Below are 26,662 nucleotides of genomic sequence, written 5' to 3' on the forward strand. Positions count from 1 at the left end.
AAGTTTTTCGAAGTTGAAACTAATAAAAAATTACCTCAGATCTACTATGAGCTCCGCTAGACTATCAAACTTGGCTATATTGTCAATTGAACAAGAATTGGCTGTTAATATTGATTTTGACAAAGTTATTTCTGACTTCGCTGCTCATAAGGCCCGTAGAATCTGCTTGTAAAACCGCTCATCCTATTTTAACTTCAATATAAGGTACCTCATTGCATGTGAAATTTAATTTTAATTAAGCACCTATAGAATGGGGGCGGCAAAATAGGTCTCCCGCCCCAGGCGCCGAGATGGCACGCTACGCCACTGCAGCTGTGGGTTTGTCGTTCACCTCCACTGGAATGAAGAGCAGAGGTGTCGGATCAGAACAGCTGGCCCATGGCCACCCGTCGACCCATGTGGTTTTTTTCAGCTGGTACACAGATAGGGTCATATATATATATATATATATATATATATATCCTATATATAGAGAGAGGGAGAGAGAGAGAGAATGTGTGTATGTGTGTGTGTGTGTGTGTGTGTGTGTGTTTTTGTGTGCGCATATATAGTTACAAGTATGAGATACATATGTTTTAAAAAATGAAAGGGAAAGGTTTTTATACAGTTTTACCTGCTCATTTTATGTATTTATTGCACAAAATTAGCTACAATTTTCTAATTTTGCATGATTATTGTTGATGAACAGCTATTAACATAAATAAATATTTTAATAATACACAAAACACCTGAAATGTAAGAACAGTAACATTTTAAAATGCTTAAATAAGCTTTTAGAAAAAGTTCAACAATTTATTACAGAAAAAAAAAACATTTTTTTAAATAACAGAAACATCAAATAGAACCACTACTGTCTTACAGGCTATGAAACATTCTTAGCTGTTGATTCAAATAGTTTGTAATTTAAAAAATTGGGTTATGTTCCTTTTCTTTTTGCAAATTTAACCTTCACTAACATTTATTAACTAAGGTGGTACATCTTTTAATTTCTATATCATTTATTAAATATGAAAAATGTATCTTAATATTTAATAATAACCTTTTTTGTTTTTCTAAATGTCTTTACTTACACATTAAGAATGAAGTTTTTTCAACAACGTGGCAAAAATTAAATAAGCATAAACAGCACTACCACAAACCATTATATTACCATATTACTATAAAAGTTAAATAGTAAATTCAAATAATAATTTTTCACTGAATAAAATTACCATAATCTTAAATACTGTGCACTATTTATTGCATAAAATACACCATTTTTACACACACAGGACATTTTCTGCATGTTAAATGAATGGATACGTTTAAACAAATAAATTTTTTTTCTGAAGAGCAGATTAATCATTACAAAAATTTAATTGTATGAATTTAATTTATTTTTAAAACAAAATTCAAATATAGGTATAGACACAATATGTATCATATTGTTAGCAATAATCAAGTTTTTCTCTGCCCCTCTAATAAAAAAATAATAAAAAAACATAAAAATAATATTTAAAAAGTTTTCCATATGACTTTACAGCTGTTAATGTTTCTATGATGAATACATCATTGTTTTGCTACAGGTTGGGCCCAGTAATTGTATAATTCATTGTGCACATTAGTTCCTTACTTGTAACAGGAGTTAAAACAGCCCTATTATTCTTGTTCAGGTATTGTGGTAGGTTAAGTCTTGAAGGAAAAGAAACCATTTACTACATGTACTGCATTTCCATGACTGTACATTTAGTACGTACATGTTGCACCTCTTCTTAAACACTAATACACAACTGTATGTCCCAAACACAGCTTTACTGCAGCACACAAATGAAACATTAATGATACTCAAAACTTGTTTGAAACCTGATAATCAAGCTCATTAAAATAAATTTCAAGTAAAGCAAAGGCTTATATAAATAAAATCAGAGATCTTGCAAAAGGTACCATATAGACTAACTATATGCCATTTTATACATGGTCAATACCTAAATAGATTTTAATCATCACAACTTTTGTGCCAATAATATTCGGATGAAATTTGTTTTATACAATGAATATAACAATAATTCTACATTTACTGTCGTCCTTTTGATAATGGCAAAAAAAAAGTAATAATTTTTCAATAAGCTATTGAACAAATTTTCTCAAAACACACCTGCATCAACGAGTTAAGTAAACTATACAGTATTTCCACAAACAATGAAAAGTTGTGTAATTGCCTTCTCAGACCAAATGTATCAATTACTTAGTTTGTATAAAACTTCCTATAAAAAACTTGAGCACTAACAAATTTTTATATATAGTATAAAAATGTGCCTTACCTCTGCTTTCATGAACACACTGGTACAAGAATAACATCTGACACAAAATGTGATTTCACTAAAATAATTGCTTCAAAAAGCTAAAATAACTTAAAATCACACTAAAAATTAAAAGGAACAATCATGTTTCAGGCTGAAACAAATAGTTAACATATTAACATACTAACACTTGGCATTTGTACATAACTTATGGCAATGTACAGAACTACAATGTTACAGTACATGCTGATATTAACAATTCAATACAAAAATATTTCAATATTTCTCTGTTTGCACATGTAAGTTGGTGTTACAATATCACACTGCTATAGATTTCAAACAATCTATTCATGTCTTGCTATTGTAAAAAATTCAACCTAAAAAAAAATATATATACCACTGTTAAAATGTCTCCGTATCATCACAGTCTGCAGTGTCGTGGCCAAATACTGAAACAAAAAAACAATTAACGTAAATATTAAATACATCACTTGACAGAAAAACTGAAGTATTGAAGACATTAAAGAAGTGAAAGAAAATTATTAATAACATCATTACCATGGTCACCGGAAGAGTGAAGCAAGATCGAAGAGAAAAAGTTATTAAAACGAAAAAGTTAAAAAAGAATAAATAGTTAAGACTACACGGGGTGTGCGCTTCAAGGAGATGGTAGGTTCTCTCACAGTGCCTCAGTGCTGCTGCTCCATCACTTCCCCTCATCACCTCATCATTTTTATCAAACGTTGTTTCTGACTTAGACTGAGCCCTTTACTGTCTTATTTTTAATTTTTCCTCGCTTTGCGTAGTGTTGATGTTAGATTCTGAGATTTATATTTTCTTCTTTTAGAATCGTTTGTTGTATGGATTTCAAATTTTAGAACTGATCATGACAGATAATTTTGTCTCTCGGACTCGGCAAAGCCGGATTCCCCTCCAAGAACAAGTATTTACTCATCTCATTTACAGGAACCCTGCCTCGGACAGGACGAAACACAAACACGTGGATATCACTCACAACAAAAGAGCAAAGAAGTGGGAGGATTGAGAAAGCATAGTAAATGAACGCATGATGCAACTACACACTTATTAAACATACAAAATGTATGGTCGATAAGTGAATCCAAAGATATAGTGCTGGCTGGGCTGCACAGTAGAGTCTTTTTAACTGGGCCAATTCTACAGTGCCTACAAAAAAGTAACACACTTTCTCGACCAATCAGTATCATGGATACATACCGAAAATGGAAACTGAAATTTTTTTTCATATAAACATAACCAGTAACACAACTCAACCAATAAATAACTGCTTTAATACTTGTTATTTCATCAAACATATATCAAAATTTCATGACCAGAAAAAATATCTACTAACAGTATAAACACCCCTCCCCTCAAGTTTCATATCTCTGGTAAATTTCTTTTAGTTGGGCTCCTATTTTACCATTACCGGTATAAGGATAAACCAATGTTTGCCCACAGGATGATGTTTAACTTGGTGCAATGCACGAATGCCTACATTCGCACTGCATCTACCTACGTGCATTCACTCTGCGGTTATGACCAAAGCAGACACAAGACTAGTGTCACGTAGGAATGAGACCAATACTCACCCTCACATATCTCGCAGTAAGGCCTCTCCTCTGCGGGCTTCTTTTTCGCTTTGACCCGTTGCTGCGGCGGAGGCGATTCATTGGCTTGTCGCGGGCAGTCTTCCGTGTCATGCTGATCGAACATGTCACATATGTCGCAGAACAGGCGTGGTACAATCGTTTCGCTTTTGAGGCCATTCCTGAAAAGAATACAGAAAGCATAGTTATGACTGGGATTTAAAACTGGTTGTTATAAAATATCCAGAAACCAGTTATATGTTAACTCAGCAGTGGCCTTGCTGAGATTTAGTAAAGTGGGGCTTCAGATTAATGGGGAACTTAGTTGCCCTTCTAAAAACCAATAAAAAGGTACAAATGAAGCATTTATGTAAAGAACATTTAAAAAGTTTAGGACCATTACGAAATATTACATATAATTTTCTGCCCTTAAACATTCCATACAATTTTTCATTATATAATATTTTTTTACTTGTTGCTGTCAAACACACATTTTTTAAGTTTTAATTTTTGAAATATGTTTATAATTTGCCAGAAATAAGTTTTTGCACATTTATGAAAACATAAAACTTTGATACAGTTCATTTTAAGGAGAAAAAATATGGACCATTATTTTACTGGCATCTTAAGAGTTCCATTTTTCTTAAATAACATATTTTGGTGCAGCATTTACTCATGCCAACAATTTGACATTTAATCCATAGTTATAATTTTATTTCCCCATTTTATACAAAACAATAATATAAATTTATTAATGTAACTGTCTGTACAATATGGAAGGTGAACTTTAGTAAAAGTACAACTTCCTAGTATGAAATATTTTATGTTGTCTATAGAGCAGAACAGAAACTAACAAATATGTAACACCCAATTGCACTAGATCAAACTTTATGGAAAATAAATAAATATATATTAATTTTGGCAAATTTATGTATTGTTTTTGTTTAAGTTGAATTATTTTTCAAAATACATTTTAAGATATACTTTAAAAAAAATTGAGCCGTGACAAGGGGAGGATCCGAGTTGAGGTTCACTGTTGCATGCGATGAAGTTGGCAGCAATTCCGAGGTAAGCTGGTGAATTCAATGACTGTGTACATTATGTGTGAGATTGTATCTAGCATCCAATAGCTGAATAAAGTGTGCAGCTAAAACCACGGTTTATGATCAATTGTTACTAGACCCTACACATGTCTAGAAATAAAATATAACACTCACTTATTTAGCTTAAGCTGTGTGAGTTGAAGTAAGAAGGTGCTTCTTTCAACGTCCTGAAATATCTTGTCTGAGTAGGTCCTAGGAAGAAGGAAAAGCCCTTTAAAGATTTTAAAGTAGAGTTTGAGGGATATTTTTTTGGTTGAATTGTCAAGATAGCAGCGTGGTGCAGTTGCCAAGTGCATTGTCTGGTAATCAGCTGGCTCACGTTCGATACCCACTCGTGTGCCTTTTATCCCTTCTTTTTTTTTCTCTCTCACAATTCAGATAATGTGGCTCTAGCAGCTTTTTCAAATCCTCTATACTCTGCCATTACTATAACTTTTGTCCTACTGTTTGTAATAGTCTCTACAGATATGATGTGTCTTGCCATGTGTCTGCGGTGATTTGAAATAAAAATGCATTATTTTATTGGAAAATGGAAAAAAAATGTATTGTTTCTGCTGATAAATAAATAGCAGCATAGATAATTGCTCGTTAGAATTTTTGTAAATGTTTTTCTTTTATTAGTAACCTCTCCCAAATTAATTTAAATATTTTAAAATTTTAAAATATTTAGTGTCGAGCCAGATTGCAATCAATGCGCATGACCACTGCATTATGCCATTAACTTGACAATACAAGAAAAAAATATCCCTCAAACTCTACTTTAAAATCTTTAAAGAGTTTTTCCTTCTTCCTAGGGCCCACTCAGACAAGATATTTTAGGGCGTTGAAAGGGGAACCTACCTGCTTCTACTCACGCAGTTTAAGGCAGGAGTGTTTCCAGATGCAACTCACAAGTTATATGCGTCCACATCCACAGCAGGGATCCCCATTTCTAGGATCTCGACTCGGGCTTTTAAGTCCTCATTCTTCCTCTGCAGGTCCACTATCACCGAGTTCAAGAAGTTTACTTGCCTTTCTGCAAAATCCTTTTCCTCCGCAATTTTTTCCAATGTTTCGCCTGAAACATTAATAATAATGGAAGTAATATCTTACAGTTGTTTGAAGTTTGCATTATTGACACATCAAAGGACCAATAAGGAAATTTATCTGCATAACATATTAGATAGATCTTTTTTTTTTTCTGTCAATGAAACCACATGGATATCCAACATTGCCAACATTGTATACTGTATATAAGTTATAACAACATACCATTTTTGCTGGAATCTCCAAGTGCCTGGACATTAGGACTTTTTACTCCTGTCTTCTGAGTTAGTGGCTCCAAAACCTAATTAATGACAAAAGAAGTGAATGTTGTAATAGCTTACAGTAATACCAATTTGATAAATAGCATCATGAAAGTTAAAAAAAAAAAAAAAAAATTGTTACTTGTAATGAATCAATGGATGGCCAAGTTAGTTAGGCTTTTCTTGAAGATTAAAAAAAATTATTTAAAAGTTTAGATCCATTCACTAGCATCAAAGATATCGAAATTGTATGTAGGACTTGAAAAAAACTTAATAGTGAATAGAAAACAATCAAATTACCTTATTTAAACTTTTTGAAGCCAAATTAAAAACATTTCCTGTGTTCTTCTGGTGTTAGATACAAATATTTTTTAAAATTTTCTGTCAAGAACCAGAGTATGGCTGCTCTGTTATTATCAATCAGGAATATTTAGATTCATTATCAATGGATTCCTGTATTGATGTTTATTTTTATACAATTAAAATATCTTGATAGTTTTGTGCTATATTTAACTTGTTTTTTACCAGGTTAGATTAAATTGGTATTATTAAACACAAACCAAAAATGTCCTCAAAGTACAGTTGAATAAAAATAAGAGGGTATATGACTTAAGACTATGAATACCTTGTTATGACCAATAATGAAACATTCATAGAAATCAATAATGAAGTTAGATAAATATTTTTTAACCAATTTCAATAAAGCAAAGCAAAGATGTTAACATACAAAAGATTTTACACTGCAAACATGCAATTAAAGTTCACCTGTATTTTATTTGTAATGATTACGTACTTACAGGTTTTCCTTTCTCAGAAATTTCTTTTTCAGAAAGAAGTAACTTTGTATCACTCAAAGCCTTCTTCAAGTTTGAGATCTCTATTTCACTTTTCTGTTTGAGCTCGTGTTCACTGCAGTAACAAAAAACCACATCAATTAAAAAATTAAAAAAACTATAATCTGCTCAATATTATTATATAGGTACTCTCTTCCATTTGCAATTCCCTAGAAACTCTATAACAACAAATTTGCCACTCAGTTATCTAAAAAATGAAAGGCTTTTGAATGCTACTACTCATGAACCTTCACATTAAACAGTCAGGAATGTAACTAGAGCGGGGCACTTGGGGAGGGGGAGGGGGCAGCCTTAAACTGGCAGAGTAATTTTTAATATAGATATTTACTGGAATATCATAGTGTTAAGAACACAAAATAAAAGTTGGAAGGCAGGTGAACTGAATTATTTGTATTGAAAAATACATTGATGTATTAACGTCACATATTTTAAAAACTGGTATTTTTTGCATACCATCCAACTTGTGATGAATTCAAAATGAAATGACTGCAAATTTATTTACCATCTAAGTTGAATAAAAAATAATTTGGAATGGTGAAAATAAATGTGTGGTGGCGAAATGAGGTGCTGCCGGGAAAGATTTTGGTTTGGTTGGTTTGAATAAAAAAAAAGGGGGGGGATAGGGGAAGGGTGCCAAGATGAGTTTTTGCCCCAGATGGAAACTAGTCCAGATATGTTCCTTGACAACAGTCAGGTAATAGAAACTAACATTACACAATGTAACAGTTCCACCTCTTTATAAAGAACTCCTCTGTAGCCAGCACACAACAAATCAGTCCTTTCGGTTTTATTACATAGAGGTTTAACTGCATCTTTTATTATGATATACTCTTCAGAACTATCAGACTGCTACATGCATACCTCTGCTTACTGTCATGAAGTTGTTTCTGAAGAGTGGCAAGCTCTGCTGTCAACTCTGTGTTGTTCTGAGAGGTCAGCGACAGGAGTTCACAGCGTTTGCTGAGTTCATCCCTTTCGCTCTCCGTCACGTGGAGTTTCCCCTCCAACTCGTCAATGCGAACCTTCTCAGACTCCCTTGGGTAACAGAAAAAAAAAATATTTTAGTTTATTTTTGTAACACAACAATTTTCTTATTTTAAACACTGTATTCTCATTGACTTTCAATTCAATTACCTAACATAAAAACTGAAAGAATCATTGAAAGGGAAAAATTAAAACAAAACTGTTTGTCTACATATTTTTGTAAGATCATAAATTTCATAAACAAACATTTTGACAAAAATATGCACATTTAAAAAATATGAAATTTTGTAACTACTTATAAGAGTGATAATTTAAAAAAAGAACACAAAAATAATTTAATAATATTAAGTGGCCATGGTGATAATATGGTGAGATCATTCACCTCCCACGATAGTGATCAGTGTTAGATTTCCGGGGAGTTCATTTTTGAGTCTCTTATTTAGGATTTAATTCCTTGATTTCAGTTATTATTTCATCAGATTATATACTCAGATACAAAAACCTGTATTAAACATCAACAGAATGATGAACTTGTGTGATACTGACACTTGTAATGATGTTTTAATAACACTTGTTACAACAAAATTTGGCCATAATTTATGAAAAAAATTAGTGTTACCACATTAACTGAACTATACTCCTATTAAAACAAACAAGACTTCTGGTAAATTGACTCCACCCCCGATCAATCTTTGAAAACGCAAATGTAAAATCCTGATTAATAAACTAGCCTGACTAGTCAGAAATCACACGATGAGTGGAGTATCCATCCCCTTATTAATAGGATATCCCCATATTACTGGGGTATCGACAAATGAATGGGGAATCACAGTTATTCAGACGAAAATCCTTATTTAAAGTATTGACTACCTAACTGAGTTTGATGCCCCTATTAAAAATTTAAAAATTAAAACAATATTCCATATTTCAAGAATGCGCTATTGGGGAAGAATCAATTAGCTTCGAATACAAAACCACTGGGCTCTGAATCCTTCAATACCATTGGAATTGATGGAATTGGTAAATTCTAGAATTGGAATCAACCCATCACTAGAACTATTACATGTGAGAAACGTTGAGCACGCTGCTGTTGGCTGATGGGTTACTTCAGGGTATTCCTATGCATTTCCACCACTACTCCATTGTAGAACCTCATTCCACTTCATCCTTCACAGGTCAGCTAATGCAAATGCCCAACTTGTTAGTCTCAGTTATACTCATAGTTTACTGACCAGTAAAAATTAGGTAAATTTTGTAAATTATCTTTTCTGCATGCATTTTTATTTCTGACTTTGGTGCCACAGATAACCCCCTGCCACAGTTTAAATTTGGCCCTACCCACCATGCAGAGCTAAACACTAACAAGTATTTTACGTTATCTTTACGACTACCCGAAGACATCTAAACTAAACAAGACAGATAACCATCACTTCATCAGCACTACTAATAGTGATGTATCACACAATAAACCCAAGTTTTCGTAGCAAAGCCTGGTACTCACAGTTTAGTCCTCACTTCCTTCGCAAACTCTTCCTCCTGCTTGGTGCGTTCTAACTGCGTCTTCACTTCCTCCTGATGCCTGCCAATCTCGTGCTTCAGTCTTTCCACCTCCTGCAAGATTGCAGCAATCTTACCATCCCTTTCAGATACCAGCTTCTCTGTTTCGCTTTTCTCCTTACGCAGTTTGGCGAGTTCTGCTAAGGCATCTTCCATCTTACTGCGTTCCTCCTGGACCAACTTTTCCGATTCAGACTTCTCCCTTCGAATTGTTTCAAGTTCTTCCATGATGGCTAACAGTTTCGAATCTTTTTCTTTCACTGCTGTTTCATTAGAACTCTTTTCGTCTTTTACAGTAGCAATAATTTTTGTGAGCTCCGTCACTTTCATTATTTGTTCTGAAAGCTGTTTTTCGGAATGAGCTTTATCTTCCTCTAGTTTTTTCATTTGTTTATTTACTTCTGTTAGTTCTGCCTGAACAGCTTCCATGTTTCTTTGCAAGGAAGTGTTGGCATTTTGCAGTTCGTCCACGTTTGTATTCAATTCAGACAATTTTTGGTCTTGCTCTTTCACCACATTTTCCAAATCTGCTTTCAGCTTTTTGAATTCCATAATCTCCTCATTGGCGAGTTTAATTTTTTCATCTGCTTCTTTGATATATTTTTCTTTGTTGCTGATTTCTTGTTGCATTGAAGCTATCTCCTCACATTTTATTGCAAGTTCCTTGTCTTTATTCTCTGCTGAACATTTTGCTACTGAAATCTCCTTTTGTAGACTTTGAATTTTCAACTCTGCTTCTTGGTTCTTCTGTTCCAATATATTTTTGTTTTCATCAGTCAACTGTTCTAACTTAGATCTCAAATCTTGTTCACTTGCCACAAGCAACTCAGATTTTGCCTTCACGTCATTCTCAACAGCTTCCAGCTTTTTTCTGAGAGACACTATTTCGGTACTCAGTTCATTTTCCTTCTGTAGAGATTGCTCAGAAGCTTGATTCAACTGGGCTTTAAGATCTTGTATAACTGTCTCATTCAGATGATGTTTCTGCTCCCATTCCGATACCAAATTAACCTTTTCCTCTATTTTCCCCTGCAGTTCGCGCTGCAATTCCGATAACGTCACCTCGTACCCTGATTTCAATTCTTGTACTTCTCTCCTGAACCTTTCCTCACTAAGTTTTCTCTCCGCTTCCTTGGAGTTGCTCTCATCGTGTATTTTCTGAACGAAGCTGGCGACCTGCTGCATCTGCAGTTGCACGTCTTGAGTCGACTTCTCCCACTGCTGCCGAGTCTGTGTCAACACGTGGCGCAGTCTAGCCGCTGTCTGCTTGGCCAGCGGAACACGCTCTCGGACTGCGTCCAGATGGCCCACGTGCTCTTTCAGCTCCGCGCTCAGCTTGCTCAGCTGGGTGGAGGAGTCAGTTGACGAGTTCATCAGTGCTGACATATCATCTTCCTGAAAATGTTTAGTGCCAAACTCAAACATCTGGCTTCAATAAGTACAAAAAAAATCATGAAACAAAACTAAAATAAATTTTAAAAAAAAGTAAAACAAACCTTTATTTGACTATGTTCACGAACATACACTTAACCAGCTTTAAAAATTGTGAACACAGTTCTAATCATCAAAAATGGATTTAAATCTCCAAAAAAACTTAAATATTCACCTTTGTGTGTTCAGTGTGTTCCAATGCATAATTAAATAAACTACCCGCTTCCACTAATTGTATACGGTACAGAAAAAAAAATCATTTTTTATTTTAAACCATGAAAATATTTTCAATTGGTACTGTTCTGTAGGTAAATAACAGAAGATTGTTTTCAAGAGAGTCAAATAGTCAGGGTGTGTACAGTATAAAAACACCTTGTGAGTTATTCAAACCCATATGATCTAAATTACAAGACTGACAAACTCTATGGATACATAAGAGAAACTCATAAATTATTAATTAAAATTAATTAAAAATTAAACAAAATATAGTTGAAAAGGAATATTTAAGCAAGCAAGAACCACCAGAATAATTTAGATAAAGAACAGAAAGAAATAGCAGCTACTGTAATATGTAGAATCACAACCACAAATTACACAAATAAATGACCTACCAGTTTCAGAAAGTACTATCAAGCAGCAGTAAAAATTGCTAAAAATCCTTATTTAACTGTTCACCCCCACCCCTTGTATCATACAATCCAGACTACATAATTTATTTTTACTATCCCATACTGAACCAATATAACTTGCCTTGGTAAATATATTTTCACACTAGTATTATTTTTGAAAAGCAAATATTTAAAAAACACTCTTCATAACACAAAAATTACCCTAAATTTTAAAGAAAGGTTAGGTACATCCCACTTGGACTGAAAGAAAACTTACCAGTTTTTGTTTTTGTTGAGAAATCCTACCAACTTTTTCATCTGAAACTTGTAGTTTTCTCTGAAGTTCCCCAATTTCAAAACGTAAATTCTCCATTTCCATAATCAACTTTTCATTGGCTAAAGCTGATGAATTAAGTTTTTCAGAGAGAGCTGGAAACATAAAATATTTTTTTTCTTCAAAGAATACAGATAAATGAATAAGCTAAAAATACCAATAACCATATAAAATATAATACATGCATTAGTTGTATACTTCATTATAAATAATGTACATCAGTATGTTACAAAAGAACTTAATCTGATAAAATATGTAGTAAGTTCAAATATGTATCAACTTTGAAAGCAAGGTGGTGTAGGATAATTAGGAAATAAATTCTATCATTTTCTTGAAATGGTATAGGATAAACATGGAGAACAGAAATCATAATGGGTGAATCACAGTTCAAACCCAAGTCCTCCCAATAATAAGTCCCATGTTTTACCACTACATCACCTTTCTCAGTTACTTGTAGACTGAATTTAAAAAAAAAAGGTAATCAAAATAATAAGCCAAAGAAAATGTAGATCTAAATCCAACTTACTTGAGGTCTTCTCCTTTTCTGCCAAAACCTCTGCTTCTTTCTTCTGTAGAGCTTCCTTCTGATTGGCACACTCATGTTTCACAGTCGCTAACACTCCTTCTACATTCGATAGCTTTGCCTTTAGCTCCTGCAGCTGTGAATCTTTCTCCTCTAACTGCTTGCCGAATGTCTGATTCAAAGATTCAGAGATTTTAGTAACTTCTGCCTTCAAATTCTCCACTTCCAACTGCCCACTGATTACTCGTGCTTTTTCGTCTTCCAATTGTTTCTGTATTTCACTGATAGTCTCCTCATATTTTTTATTTTCACTTGAGTGCTCTTCACGGATTCGAGCTAGATCGTCTGTCTTTTCTTTCAAAACTTTCTGAACTTCTTCAATTCTTTCTTTTGAGGAACTTTCCAAATTGCTCACTTCACTGATATGTTTGTTAAGATCTTCAGATTTTACCTCAAGTAATCTTTTATGTTCATCAAGTTGTAATTTCAGGTCAGAAATTTCGCCATCTTTCTTCTGCACCTCTAACAAAGATTTCTCTATCTCCGCAGACTTTGCTTCTAAAGATGTTTTCAGCTCACTAATTTCTTTGTGCAATTGAACTTCAGATTGTTTATGAGATTCTGTTATCTGTACCAATTCTTCCGATTTGAGCTGCAGCAGTTTCATACTATCTCCAAGTTGCTCCTTCAATGAGTTAATCTCATTGTCACGTTCTTTAACAGTACTCTCCACCCCTTGCGTGCTTATCTCTTGAGTCCTCCGCAGGTCATCCAGGTTGGTTTTCAGGGCTTGGACTTCCTCCAAATGCTGCAGAGTCAATTTCTCCAGCTGTTGCTTCAGCTGGTTTTCAGATTCTTGTGCTTCAGTTCGAAGTATCGAGATTTCAATTTCGTGTGCTTTACTGCTGTTATCGGCCTCCTCCGCTTTGGCTTTCAGCTCTGCCTGGAGCTCACCGAAACTCTGCCGCAGCCTCGTCAGTTCCTCCCCACTTTTCTGATGGTCCAGGTCTATCGTACTGGACCTCACCTTCATTTCTGAAAGAGCACTGTCCAGTTCCTTGCGCAGCGTTTCAAAATCTTCTCTGGTTCGGGCAAGAGCTTCTTCAGTTTCAAAAAGCTTATTGGAATCCTGCTCCAAACGTTCTGACTTACGTCGCTCTTCCGCTAAGTTCTCTTCCAGTTCTTGAATCTGTTTCACTAGAGCTGCATTAGCTACCTACAGCATAAAATAAAGATAGTTACTAACTTTGAACTTAATATTTAAAAAAAAATCATAGTAACACTAAATAATTAGGAAACACAATAAAAGTGGGTTTGGCTCTGGTCAGCATGCAAGTGATTAGATTCTGTCCTTTTCTCCACCTATAAGAGCAGTTCTTAACTATGTGATCCCAACTTCTACAAACATTAGTCAGTACAGCACTTAAGCCTTTGCACTCAGCACAACTATTAACTTTGCAAAGGCACCAAGAGAACACTACCACTGAGAGCAAATGGTCACACAAAACCACCTCACATTGATACTGCACATGTTAAGCTTCCAGGGTCCTCTTAGTGCACTGTGTTAATAGAACAATGTTAAGATGTAACTGTCTGCTCACAATCATTGTACATTACTCAGCACTGCATGCTGAAGTCTTACCTCCAGATCTGTTTTGATGATGGATTCTTCCTCGAATCTAAACTGGATGTCTTCAATACGCCTCTTTTCGTCTTCAAGCTGGCTGGAGAGTTCTCTTCTCTCCATCTCCAGTTTCTCCACCATTCTCTGCAAGTCCTGTATCCTCCCATCGCAGGCTTTCTTGTACTGAACCAACAGGCATCAGACCTTATTGTGTCTGCAAGTACGCTTCCATAAGCAGGTGTGTAAGCAACAAGAAGTTATACGAGAGAATAACAAGAAGGAAGCATATGAGACAGAAAAAAAGAAGAGCTTGTATTCCTCTGAAGTTTTCTATAGACACAAACACATGCAGAACTTGAAGAATGATTGAATGTGAGAACAATTTGATGAGGATAGGAGCAGGGGCGTAGCCAGGGGGGTTCCCCCCCCCCCCCCTAGCACCAAATCTTTAATTAATATCTTATTCATCACTCATACAAATTTCATATTGAAATAATTAATAAAATTTTTACCATTACAATATTTAAATTTAAGTACTGAAAACTGCTAAAATTGCACTATTTTACACCTTAAAATCAAAATTTTCCCGGGGGAGGACCCCCGGACCCACCGCTTTCATACGGGAAGAGGGAGGGGGGGCATGCTTCTTAACACCCCCCATACACAAATCCTGGCTACGCCACTGGATAGGAGTCATGGAATATTAGTGTGTTTTACACAAGCACAGTAGAAATAATGTCCCAGATTGTGATTCTACCCTTAATCCAAATACTGTGATAATGTAAAGTAGTAAATTTACTGTTAAATTAAAATGTAATTTTAAAGGCAATTCAGTGTTTAATTTCAATCATTAAGACAAACTACTGAAACATTTGCACATTTTTGGATGAGAATGTTATGGAATGTTTACTTTAATTTTAATCATGCACTAATACTTTGTAACATTGCCTTTATTTCACTGGAAAAAAAAAAATTGTATTTTTTATCTATATTTTTCTTTTAACAGAAGCAGAGTGACTCGACGAAATTAAGGTTTTTGCGGACTTCACATAATTTTTTCAGACACAAAGCAAAAATTCTAACTCCACTTTCATGAAAAATTAACAAAACTATTACCACATATACTAAGTAACCGATTCAAGCAAAGATAATATGTAGTATAAATTAGTTTATGCTTAATGTGAGAAATGGAGCAACATACATGGATAGTGTCATAATGAATGTGAATGAATGAATGAATTAGGCTTAACATGTACATATTCAACATTGGGGTCTTGAAGATGATAAGGGGTTGAGAGAAGTGAATGGAGCATTACCAGTATCAGTGGGAGGGGTAAACGGGAGCACCCTGTGAAAACCCACTGGCTCAACAAAACGTTTGTACGGTTACCTCCTTGAGAAAAATCCGAGCTTAACTTCTCTGTCTAAGAAATCAAAAACCAGATCACTATGGTGGGATCCACTGTGACCCATATAAAGCATATGTATGGGAGTGACAGTGCTTGCTACAAGCTGTAAGGGCACAGCTAGGGTGGACGGAACATCAGCCCTGTAATCAGGGTGTTTATGAATCCCTGGTGAACTAATTTCAGGACTTTATCAAAACCTGTTGACAAAATTTTCTTAAAACCTTTTTATATAGCACAGGATCATTGTTTGTACATCCCTAATACAAAATTTAAACATAATACAAAATAAATCTACTATTTTTATGTTAGAAAGCTTGAAACATATACCTATCCTATATATGTGTATATATGTCCATATATGTGTTTCATTTATTTATTCTATGTTTCATAGCATTAAACACGTACATGTATTCTAAAAGGAGATACTAATGACCCACCCCTGAGAAAACAGTCATGCAGTTGAAAGTTTGCTCTCTCGGCACAATTTCATATTATCTTTACCTCTTCAAACTCTTTTTGAAATTTGGCAAGTTTCTGTTCGGCCTCTTCGGCCTGGCTAGCAGCACGAGTCACCTCCGCCCTCTCAAGTTCCCGCTCCTTCAGCAGCTTTGCCACGTATTCTTCCTTCTCCTTCAGCGCATCCTGCAACACAAGCAAAGAGTCAGCGTAAGCACACCAGATCACACAATTACGAACAACGAAACTAGAGACCAGAAATTTATCCAGATTGAGGCAGGGCCATTCTGGATTGTAACATTGCAGAACTGCGCACCAAGAAACTGGAACTTTCGCTGGGCGCTGTCTCGCCAGCCAATCAGGGCGAACCTTGAGGTGGTGTGATGTGTCTCCCCATGCCAGTATTTTTCAGGAAATAATGTGATTGGTCAGTTGGCCCACAGGGTTACCTCCCTTTGTTTGCGTGGTGCGTGGTTAGTAACAGCCGGTCATCGTCAGTGGTCGCCGGCAGTCGTTTCTGTTAGTTCAGTTGTCGCGTCGTCATCGGACAAGTGTGACGTCCGGCTGCGGCAACTCACAAAACAAAATGTAACTTGTATCAAGAAATTCTTTTTTAAATACAAACAATTTTTTTTAGTGTTTTCACTTTTATTTGTTATTATTCCGAATTGCCTTGCCGGGCCAATCTGGAATGTAACAGGATTTAATCAGGGTTCTGCAGTTAACGGAATATGATAGATCTGTTTTCATGAGCTTTGAAAATAAAAAAGAAAGAAAACAAACAGATAGTATCATTGGAAAACTCTATTAACACCACATTACAAACAAACAACACTTAAAATAAACATACCTGCCTGTTAGAACCTGAGAGCTACCATGCAAGAGGAAAAATAATTATCTTCATCCAGTATTCTATGCAGATGTCTTTAATTTAAAGTCTAGTTACAGCAAGTCATAGATACATGACCTACCTAAGCATACTGTGGCACGAAACAAAAAACTCTCTCAAAGGTTGATGTGAAACAAAAATTATAACTTTATGATAAATATGTATACAGTGAAACCTCATTAATTAATAAAAACCATGTTATTACAAAACTCTCATTAAAACGAAGTTTTTTTTACAGCCCCTAGAAATACATACGAGTTATAATGCTATGTAATTTGTTTAATACAAAAATATGGTTACTATGTAACACCAAGTTGTTTTTGTTCCAAGGATAATTAATTAAAAATAGTACCTAAAGGATGGTTAACATAAACTTTCCAGAATAATGTAAAGAAAAAATGATAAGTTTCAACTAACATAATTTTGATGCCATTGCTTTGTTTAGTGAGTGTTGGGAAAAAGAAAGCTAGAAATTACATATATGTCTGAAATAATTTTATTTCTTTATGTGGGTAGTTTCTAAGCCACAGGTATAGCCATCCTAATATTGTATTACACAATGACTAAAACAAATTGCATTTGGTGCTGTATAAAAATGTGTGTGCTAGTTTCCTTGACACAATTCTATCTTTTTTTTTGTTTTGTTATGCATTTACTAAATGAAAAAATATATATTTAACTTTCTTCTAATTTGATTAATGAATCATCTTAAAGTTGTGATTAAATATTGTAAGTGACAAAAAATTAGTGATATATGGCAATAGTTCAAGATTTTTTGTCAAATAAAACAAATCCTGAGCAATCATCATAAAAGAATAAGCTAAAGTCTAGTTTCTGCCATTTACAAAGCTGATGTTTCCCGACTGAACAGACCATCTGCTGATTGGTCAGACTATCCTTCAATCAGGGCCCACCTCAGGGACCAATCACAGCTTAGCTGCAATCTGGTCCTATATAAATACTGCGCCAGAACACCAGGCCTCTGTAATTAATCACTAGGGACAAGATTACATGGTGAATTGCGATAAAACCGAAATAACACCGAAATGCACATTAACACACCATGAAACAACGAAATACAAGTTAACACCCTACAAAGCACCCAAATGCAATTAAAATAATGAAACTAAGTAGCATTTTCAATCAAAACTTAACTGTAATGACAAAAATTTAATCTTTTAAAAATATAATTCAATGAAAGTAATTTATTTGGCATGAAGTTTGTACCACAATTTATGTAAAAAAGATTAGAAAAGTTTACTTTTTTTTTTCTTGCAACTGTAATTAGTAGCTTTGAATATATATACTGTATAGAAGTCGCGAGTGGATAGGATTTACTCTACGTTTTTCAGGAGCGTATGATGACCAGCTTGGGAACTTCACCACTGCAGGGCGCTGCCGTAACGCCCTGTATCGTCTTAGGTTGTTATTTGCACGTTAGAGCGCAGCACTGTCGCCCTCTGTCATTCCCCCGCACCCCCCACCCAACATTCACTGCAGCTCAAGGTCGTTCAACGGGAGTTTGTGCGTTACAAAACTGTAGGGATGAGAGGTGGGGTAGAGGGTGGGTGGAGGACAATGTGAGGGAGGGTGGGGAAGGGGTGTTTGAAGAGTTCGACACTTGTCCGCTAGGGACCACCACAAGTCGATGCCCTAGAAATGGTGGCGATTGCGGCGGTGAATTAACCAACTACCTCAAACCGTATTAGAAATTTTAACCTGGGCTGGCGACTTCTATACAGTATATATATTCAAAGTTAGTAGTTAGCTCATTTTTACATTACAACATTCATACATTTTTCAATACAGAAATACTTAACAGATTAACTTTATTTGTTCCGAATAGTTAGACATACTTATAACAAATAATTATATTGTAAATTTCATCATATATCAGTTAAAATTACACTGTTTTAGAGAAATTTGTATCATGGAACATTTAAGCATCATATTTGTTCAGGAATATGCTATTTTTAAAGACAAAATTTTTTGGTTTTATTTCCAGGCTAATTTAGTTTTTAAAACAGGAGTTTTCTGTGTTGTTTTTATTTTTTATGGAATATGTTTACTAAAAAAGACTGCACATTACTGAACAAATATGGTACTTAAATGTTCCATTATACAAATTTCTCCAAAACAGAGTCATTTTGACTGCACTTTTAAAATATGATTTGGAATAAGCATGTCTAACTTTTCAGAACAAATAAAATAAATATGTTACATATTTTTGTGTTTGAAAAATGTTTAAGGTCGTAATATAAAATTGAGAAACTATCAATAGTAGCAAGATTAAAAATAGTAAACTTTTTCTACTTTTTAAAAATTAAGTAATGGTACAAACATCATGCTAAATAAATCACAATCATTGAATTTAATATTTTAAAGATTAGTTATCTGTCATTAGAGTTACATTTTGATTGATAATGCTGATTAGTTTCATGATTTTAAATGTATTTCAGTGTATCAACTTGATTTCCGGTGTCATATGGTGTATTGACCAGCTTTTGGGAATTATTTCGGTTTTAACACAATTCACCACATAATCTTGTCCCTAGCTATCGTTTTTAATAAATATATTTCATAACAAATGAAAACAGTAACACTGAAATCTTCTGTTTTAAAAATAAAATTGGCCTGAAAATACAAACGATAAAATCTCCTCTCTATTAACCACCCTCAATAACGGCTACGACAAGGCACCCCAAAATGTCGGGCACTTCATCAATTACAAGGACGCGGCCTCAGTCCAGAAGCCTATAGGTAGTTGGTGACTATGGCCTCGAAAACCTACGATCTAGATTTAAAATTGATAAAAATGACCAACCACAAAAAAAAAAAAGTACTCAATGTTATTAAGTAGTGAGTAAGCTTTAGTTGTGATTCAACAGGGCTTGTGTAATGGACACGGCAAAAATTCTGATGGGTCAAAAGGACATGTAGCGCCATAGAAGTATCTTCATTATTTTGAGAAGCTCAGCTATGTCATACATCCAGGCCAACTACTTAAAATTGTTATAAACGTAAACATTATCCTGTGATGAAATGTAAATTTTGACGCTATTTTATTTCAGGAGACAAGATTGAGTGTGCATGCTGTGATATATTATCATCATAACCACAGTTATCGGGTATTTGAACAAAGTTCATCATTTAAATACTAATTCAGACTTCAACTAAAAAAATTAATTTTGTTTGGTAATTTGCATCAATGCATTCCACTGCTGCACATGCATCATAAATGTAAGAACAAGACAGCAGTGAAAGCATTGCTTTCTTGCTGCTATTGGGAGAAACTAATACCTGTGACCAACCATTTGATAGCGAGGGCCAAATGAAAAGACTAAACAATCTAGCAAGCCATATAACAACTGCAATAATATAAGCAATACAAACAATGTTTGCATCTGCATTTTTTAAATTTTATTTAAAAGCAATAACTAACCCACTCTCTTGTCCCCAAGTTTCCTGATTTTATGCCATTTTAGTTTCCAAAAGAATACTAGATTAGCAAACAAGCAATTTGACAGTAAAAACAATATATGGCCCTTGAAAGGTATAATTTACAATTTGATATTTCACAACAATGGGCTGTCTTGTCTGATTTAAATCTTATTTCGCAGTCAAGCACTGTGAAGTCCTGTCAGCATGGTGAGATACTGCCCAAGCCTTGGCAGACACTCAGAAATCAGCAGCTGTCAAAAGTGCGGACTACATCAGACTCCACGGCGAAACAGAAAAAGTCTTTGTCTGGCAGGAGGCTGGAAGCTGTGACTACGCCAGGCAAGATGGAGTGCAAAGCTCGGGGAGTACAGAGCAAGTGTGTAATACTCACTATTTCTGTGATTTACAGTACAAGATCTGGGCAGGTCAACTTCAGGAGAAGGCATCGAACCCAGCTAGCAGCCACTAACAAGATACTGGTTTACGACGACAGACACTACTGAACAAGGACGACCAATGGCCAGCAAGTCTTATTCAAGTCAGTGAGCGGAGGGAATGAGTTCCCGTTCTGCAGAGAAATAAGTAAGCACTACCCCCCTTCCTGATGATGATGACAATGATGAGGATTTTCGTCATAAATAGAGCAAACTGTTGTTAGTGAGCAGCGAGTAGCAGTTCCAAAAGAGTAACATTGATCAGCGAGCTGAGGGAAGAGAGCAAGTACCGCCACACCTGATACCCTGGCCGAACAAGTACTCGCTGGGGCCAAAGCTGAGGGAAGGACGAGACACTGCGGCAACAGAGGTGAGCGTGCCAGGGCAGGACGATCAAGATGATCGACGGTGATCGTTCATTCTCGGGATCCGAGGTGGAGGAGTACTTGCTGGGGCAAGTACAGACACGAGGAGCCCGCCAAACGAACACCGCTGCATCTATTCAGGCAAGTAGGCAGCTCCACCCTGCATTGGCAATATTACTTACTCATGAACACATCTGATTCTCAAGGCCTTTATGTGATACCTAATACGAATTCCCTTCATGGACATTAGTGAAAGTTATAGACGTGTAGTAGCAGCGAGCTTAAGCGAGAACTCTTTTTTTTTTCCTCAGACTTCAAAATTAATATTATAAAGTCAATGAAAGAGCAGCTCTAGTTTATTTGAAGTCTTTGCTCTGCTCGTCAGTTGTTGGTCATTAAGCTATAAAATTTAATGGAAAAGCCTCTAACAATAGCAAAGTCTCTGGCTTGTTTCTGATGGTTTTGGCGAGCGCTAAAGAGGAATTCATGCCTTATGGAGATGTAATTAATTTTTGTTATTTTGTTTTGATTCATAGGTGTAGGGTACAACTGAATTCTCAAAGGCAGATGCTTAACTCTTGGGAATGAATTGGTTTACTGTAAAATAGTAAAGTTATGTGCGCAATAAATGTTACATAAACAAAAGCCTATTACCTTGGTTTGTAACCGTCAATTTTTCCGAGTTGTTCATTTAAAACAATTATAACCAACACAATCTGCTTTATAATTTGGCATCCATCCATCCATCCATCCATCCATCCATCCATCCATCCATCAATTAATTTTAGCAAAAAATCAAGGTATTTCATTTATACTTTAAAAATGTTTACCATTATTACAAGATATATTAGAATACAAAATGAATCTGGAACCATTTAACAAAGTCAGGCATTTTTAATCAATGGCATCCAAAAGGTAACGTCTGTAATTTTTCAGCATCCTACTACATCAGAGTTTTAAATACCAAATACTAATTACTACATAATTTCAATAAACAACTTTTTTTTACATCCATTATACCACCATACAGAAACGTTCCCTCCAAAATGTATAATCTTTTTTCACTTGTAGGACTAGTAGAGCATTCAATGTGTGACACAAAGCCTATTGTGTCCATATTTCTTTTGGTTTTATATGTTTTTCCTGTCACCATTAAAATGTGGATTTCTATTATAGCTATAGCACCATATTTTGGTTATCATAGTTAAGGCAACTGCACTCTAACTTTTGCAGTTTGCATTCAATTAACAACTGTTGCTTTGTTTTGTTCTTCTTAACTATCTTTTGCCATAATCTGTGACATGTTCAGTCTTATACTTAAAAATAATGAAAAAAAATTGGCTATCAGAATTTCTAAATTACTTCTTAAAACATTATTTTAGAATCACCTATTTATGACTTTCAATGCAGGATGATGTTGCTTATAAAATGGCATTGAATGTAGAACTATTTAGGGTGTATGATGACATCTGACAAAGGACATCAACATCGGATGTAGTATATACCGTAGTCTTGATAACCAGGTTAACGTGGACCATAGCAACCTCTGATAAGAAAATCTCTGATAACATTGACACAATGAGAAAATTATCTTGTTTTTCAGTTGACCCCTTCTCGGAGTAATGTTTTTTCCAGCTTTCCTTTGGTTTAGATTCTCTATGTTTTCGACAACAGTTAGATTATTTTCTAGGTTCTCACGCAAATTTTTCAACAGTCTTTGCTGGTAATGCTGCTTTCAATTGACTTGGATAATGAAAAACCTCATTAATCAATTGTTGTATACAATATGTAGGACAAAATAAAATATGACAACCTTGACCACCTCAAATGTAAGACAGCATTAAATGTAATGTAACCTGTAAAATAATACAATTTCAAATACACATCCAGTGATGTAAGATGACCTGGGATGTTAGAAGCCATGAAATACAGCAAAACTAAGAAAATAAACTGCCATTACCGGGAACAGTACGATGACCACGGAGTATTGAGACAAAATACTTGGCAACTTAAATATTGTGATCCAGAATAAAAGACAACCATCAAAGTAAGGCGGTTACCCACCTAGAAATGAGACTTTGAATAATTGACTATGTGAGTTGAATACAATATAAAATTAAATATATGATGAACTGAAAGATTTTGTATGATAAAACTTTTTTTTAAATTTTTTTTTCTTTAAAAAATGGGCAAACACTTGCACTTGTGTGGCCTCATTCCCTCAACAGCTGAGGTTGTCTATCCGTGCAGCCGCGGCGCGCAGAGGAACGCAGAATAAAGAAGGCTGGGTTGGAGAGGGGGAATAGAGTCATTGCAGCGTGACTTGTTTTGTTGCACAATGTATTCAGTCATTTTCTTAGTGAGCCCACATTGTTTTCTATATGTATAATCAAAGTTGATAAGAGTACATAATCAAAGTTGAGTAAAGATATAAGAGAAATCCAAGGTGGTCAAGTGCTGGTCTTCAGATTATTCTGGCTGTGGTGGTTTTTGACGATACAAGAAGGGACTATTGAAGAGCTAAGTTTCAGGTACGAATAAATGATGTCGGTACCTTAAGAACATGAAGGGCACTGACTCAAGTTTATTTTCTATGAGGATTTATTTGTTGGTAAGGGAACACGAGATGAAATGAAGGTTAGTCTGCTTAGCTTCAAGGAGTTTCCGATAATTATCTTCATAAACAAAGGTGTCAAACATGATTTTCAAGGGCGCAGAACTCCCTAAATACTCAATAATTATTGTAAGAAATCACCTGTCAGGTGTTACTGGTATTCTGAAACAACATTCTATATATTCATAATCCAAAATATGTTGAAAAATTTTACCATAAAAACATTAAAATGTATAAGATGCAAAATTTATAAAATGTTTTGAATATCTGTTTCAGGCATTCTAGTTTTTTTTATAATAAAAAAAATTGGCAAACCTTCCACTGAAAAATTAAAAAATAATAGAAGCTTAACTGAAATTCCATAGAATATGCTGCATATAATTATTAATCACAAAACTTTTGATTTTAGAAAATTTTAAAATTTGCAATAAAAAAATTTACTAAAACATTTATAAAATAAAATTTGCAATTGTTGCAGTTTAACATATAGAATTTATATTTGCTTAAAAATAATTTTTTTCAGAACCTACCTTTGAAAGCTATCTTCAATCCTGTGTTTTAATGTTATTTTCTGGAGACTAATTTTATTTTAAAACATTTTGTAGGCATAAATTTCCCATTTCAAAAATTGACCAATCAAAGTCATTAAGTTCCTTACGTTCATACTGCTTATGTGTAGTGATGATTAACTTATGAATTTTAAAAAAATTTGAAGAATCTTTACTATCTCTAAGCTATGGGAGCACACACAAACCTACATTTTAATGTAATATTTTAAAAATCTCAGGAGCATTTTTAGTGTAAATAGGGGCATGCCTTTTATAGCCAAAACTAAATTATTAAGTGGCATACACACACAGATAACCAACAGCCGGGATTTACATCTTTTTGACAAGTCCATTAGAGAAGCAAAAACAATATGAGTCTGGTGGATCACTGGGCCATATCATGTGGCTCATAATAAAACTCGTATTACACATATTTCATGGTAGAAGGGCATAATTTATGGCATTTTTGTTGAGTTACTAGGATTCAACATCCATTGATAATTTACACAGACTCTGCAGCAGGACTTGAGAAGCCTGGCTTCACTTTAAGGGCATCTTATTTGAAGTCTGCTAATTTCTGGAAAAATCACAACTGTTTTGCCTACTGTGCTCATTTTTGCTGTTTTTGTCATTTCATCTAGGCTTCAGTTGATTTCCATCTTGAGTTTTTTTTTCACGGGATCATTTCTTCTGCAGAATTCTGTTTGCATGTATTTGGAATTTGGACAATAGCTAATCTCTGCTTGTTTTCTGCATTTTATACATACATTTTAAATGTGTATTTATTTTTTCTTTCTCAGTCTTGGTTTTCTATGACAAAAAAAATGTGTTGCAGTGTCATTTTTTCTCATTGAGTTACCTAATCACAACAAATTTTCAAAGAATAGATTGATATTATTGAAAACATTAAACCTTTTCAATATGTTAATTACTTGGGGGAAAAAAGACATCCACGGTATGAATTTTCTAGCATTTGGTCCGAAAAGTGAATGCAGACATGTACTAAGAATGGTTTAGAGAACTGATAAGGGTAAAAACAAAATCACCACTTGGACACACACCACCACAAATTTCATTCAAGATATCAAATAACATTCTAGCACCAGATGATAGCCCCATACAAGTTGGGTATTTATGAAATAACCATTCCAAATGGTCACATACTTCTGAACATGTAAGTTCTTTTAGAAATCTCAGATATAAGAGGGAAATATATAATGTCAACTTGCCTTCAAGCGAACTAATGTAGCTAAGTAAACCAATCCCTCGCATAGCACGTCTTCAATTAATGCGAATTCAGTTAGCACGATGTAAATTTTACTGCCCTAGTCTCGAATAGCACGTCTGTAAATTTCAGTTAGCACGAAATCGCCACAGGCTAAAAAAAATCTCGGAAACGACGCGACGTCAGGTATGGAATTCGAGGGGGGAAGAGTGGTTTGGAATGTGAGGGGAAAGAGATGCGCACGCAGATAAACAAACACCGGGCCGTACTGTTGATGCCCGGTCGCAGACCAGGCCCTACCGTTGATGCCCGGCTGCAGACCAGGCCGTACCGTACAGAAACCAAAGCAGATGAAATTGGACACGTTTTTTTTAAAAAAAAGCAAGATGATAGTGTTAATTTCACCCCAGAAAATATTTAACTAACTTTTATGTTTTGTATATGTACATATTGTACATACAGTAAACTCCCGGTATATCGCGCCCCGATTGATCGCAGAATCTGGTATATCGCGGGTCAAACCATGTCCCCCAGTCAGAAATGAATAATAATAATGGAATCAATGGTTGACAGCCGATTAGGATAATTTTGCGTTGTAACTAACAAATTAAGCATCGGGCAGAAAAAAGCCTAGGCGTAGAAAATGTCCGCAGTAAAATTCTAAACAAGATATCTCCGTACATTATTCCTCTATCTTGTAGGGTTTTCAAATTATGGTCCAATCAAGCCCAGTGATATTTTCTGAAACACTAGTTCTTAACATCGCTTTATCTCACAAATGAAGCATCGGACAGGGGACCTGATAAAGCCCACCATCCAGCGACATTATCCAGCGTGACTCGGCTGTTGGATAAATGGATGTTGGATAGGCTTGGTTGTCGGCAAGCGCTGGGTAGGGAGAGGCTAGCCGAGAACATGGAGAGAGGTAGAGATTAGAGCGGGCAGAAACACGAGGGGGAGTGGGGGAGGGAATGTGTTCACGCAGTACACAGGCAGAGCATGAGTCACTTGACTGAGCAGCGTCGCTGCGTACAAGACAAAATCAGGTAGTCCGGTGTTTAAAATTCCACTCCAGAATCTTAATTGGTACT

At 35.1% G+C, this 26,662-nt stretch overlaps 1 protein-coding gene across 12 annotated transcripts in view; it reads right to left on the reverse strand.

Moving 5' to 3' along the window:
• Nucleotides 1–601: 601 nt before the first annotated feature.
• LOC134532929 (CAP-Gly domain-containing linker protein 2) overlaps nt 602–26,662 on the reverse strand; it is a 129,140-nt gene continuing 103,079 nt past the window's right edge. For all 12 annotated transcript variants that reach the window (XM_063369999.1, XM_063369996.1, XM_063369997.1 and 9 more), the window contains 11 exons: nt 16,101–16,241; nt 14,209–14,373; nt 12,570–13,782; nt 11,987–12,138; nt 9,615–11,065; nt 7,991–8,164; nt 7,073–7,184; nt 6,241–6,316; nt 5,881–6,046; nt 3,890–4,068; nt 602–2,728 (listed from right to left, as the gene is read on the reverse strand). In XM_063369999.1, the coding sequence (XP_063226069.1) occupies nt 2,682–2,728; nt 3,890–4,068; nt 5,881–6,046; nt 6,241–6,316; nt 7,073–7,184; nt 7,991–8,164; nt 9,615–11,065; nt 11,987–12,138; nt 12,570–13,782; nt 14,209–14,373; nt 16,101–16,241 (3,876 nt within the window). In that variant the 3' untranslated portion in view covers nt 602–2,681. The remainder of the gene's footprint in view (nt 2,729–3,889; nt 4,069–5,880; nt 6,047–6,240; nt 6,317–7,072; nt 7,185–7,990; nt 8,165–9,614; nt 11,066–11,986; nt 12,139–12,569; nt 13,783–14,208; nt 14,374–16,100; nt 16,242–26,662) is intronic.

Source organism: Bacillus rossius, chromosome 6, assembly GCF_032445375.1.
Source record: "Bacillus rossius redtenbacheri isolate Brsri chromosome 6, Brsri_v3, whole genome shotgun sequence".
Classification (NCBI taxonomy): domain Eukaryota; kingdom Metazoa; phylum Arthropoda; class Insecta; order Phasmatodea; family Bacillidae; genus Bacillus; species Bacillus rossius.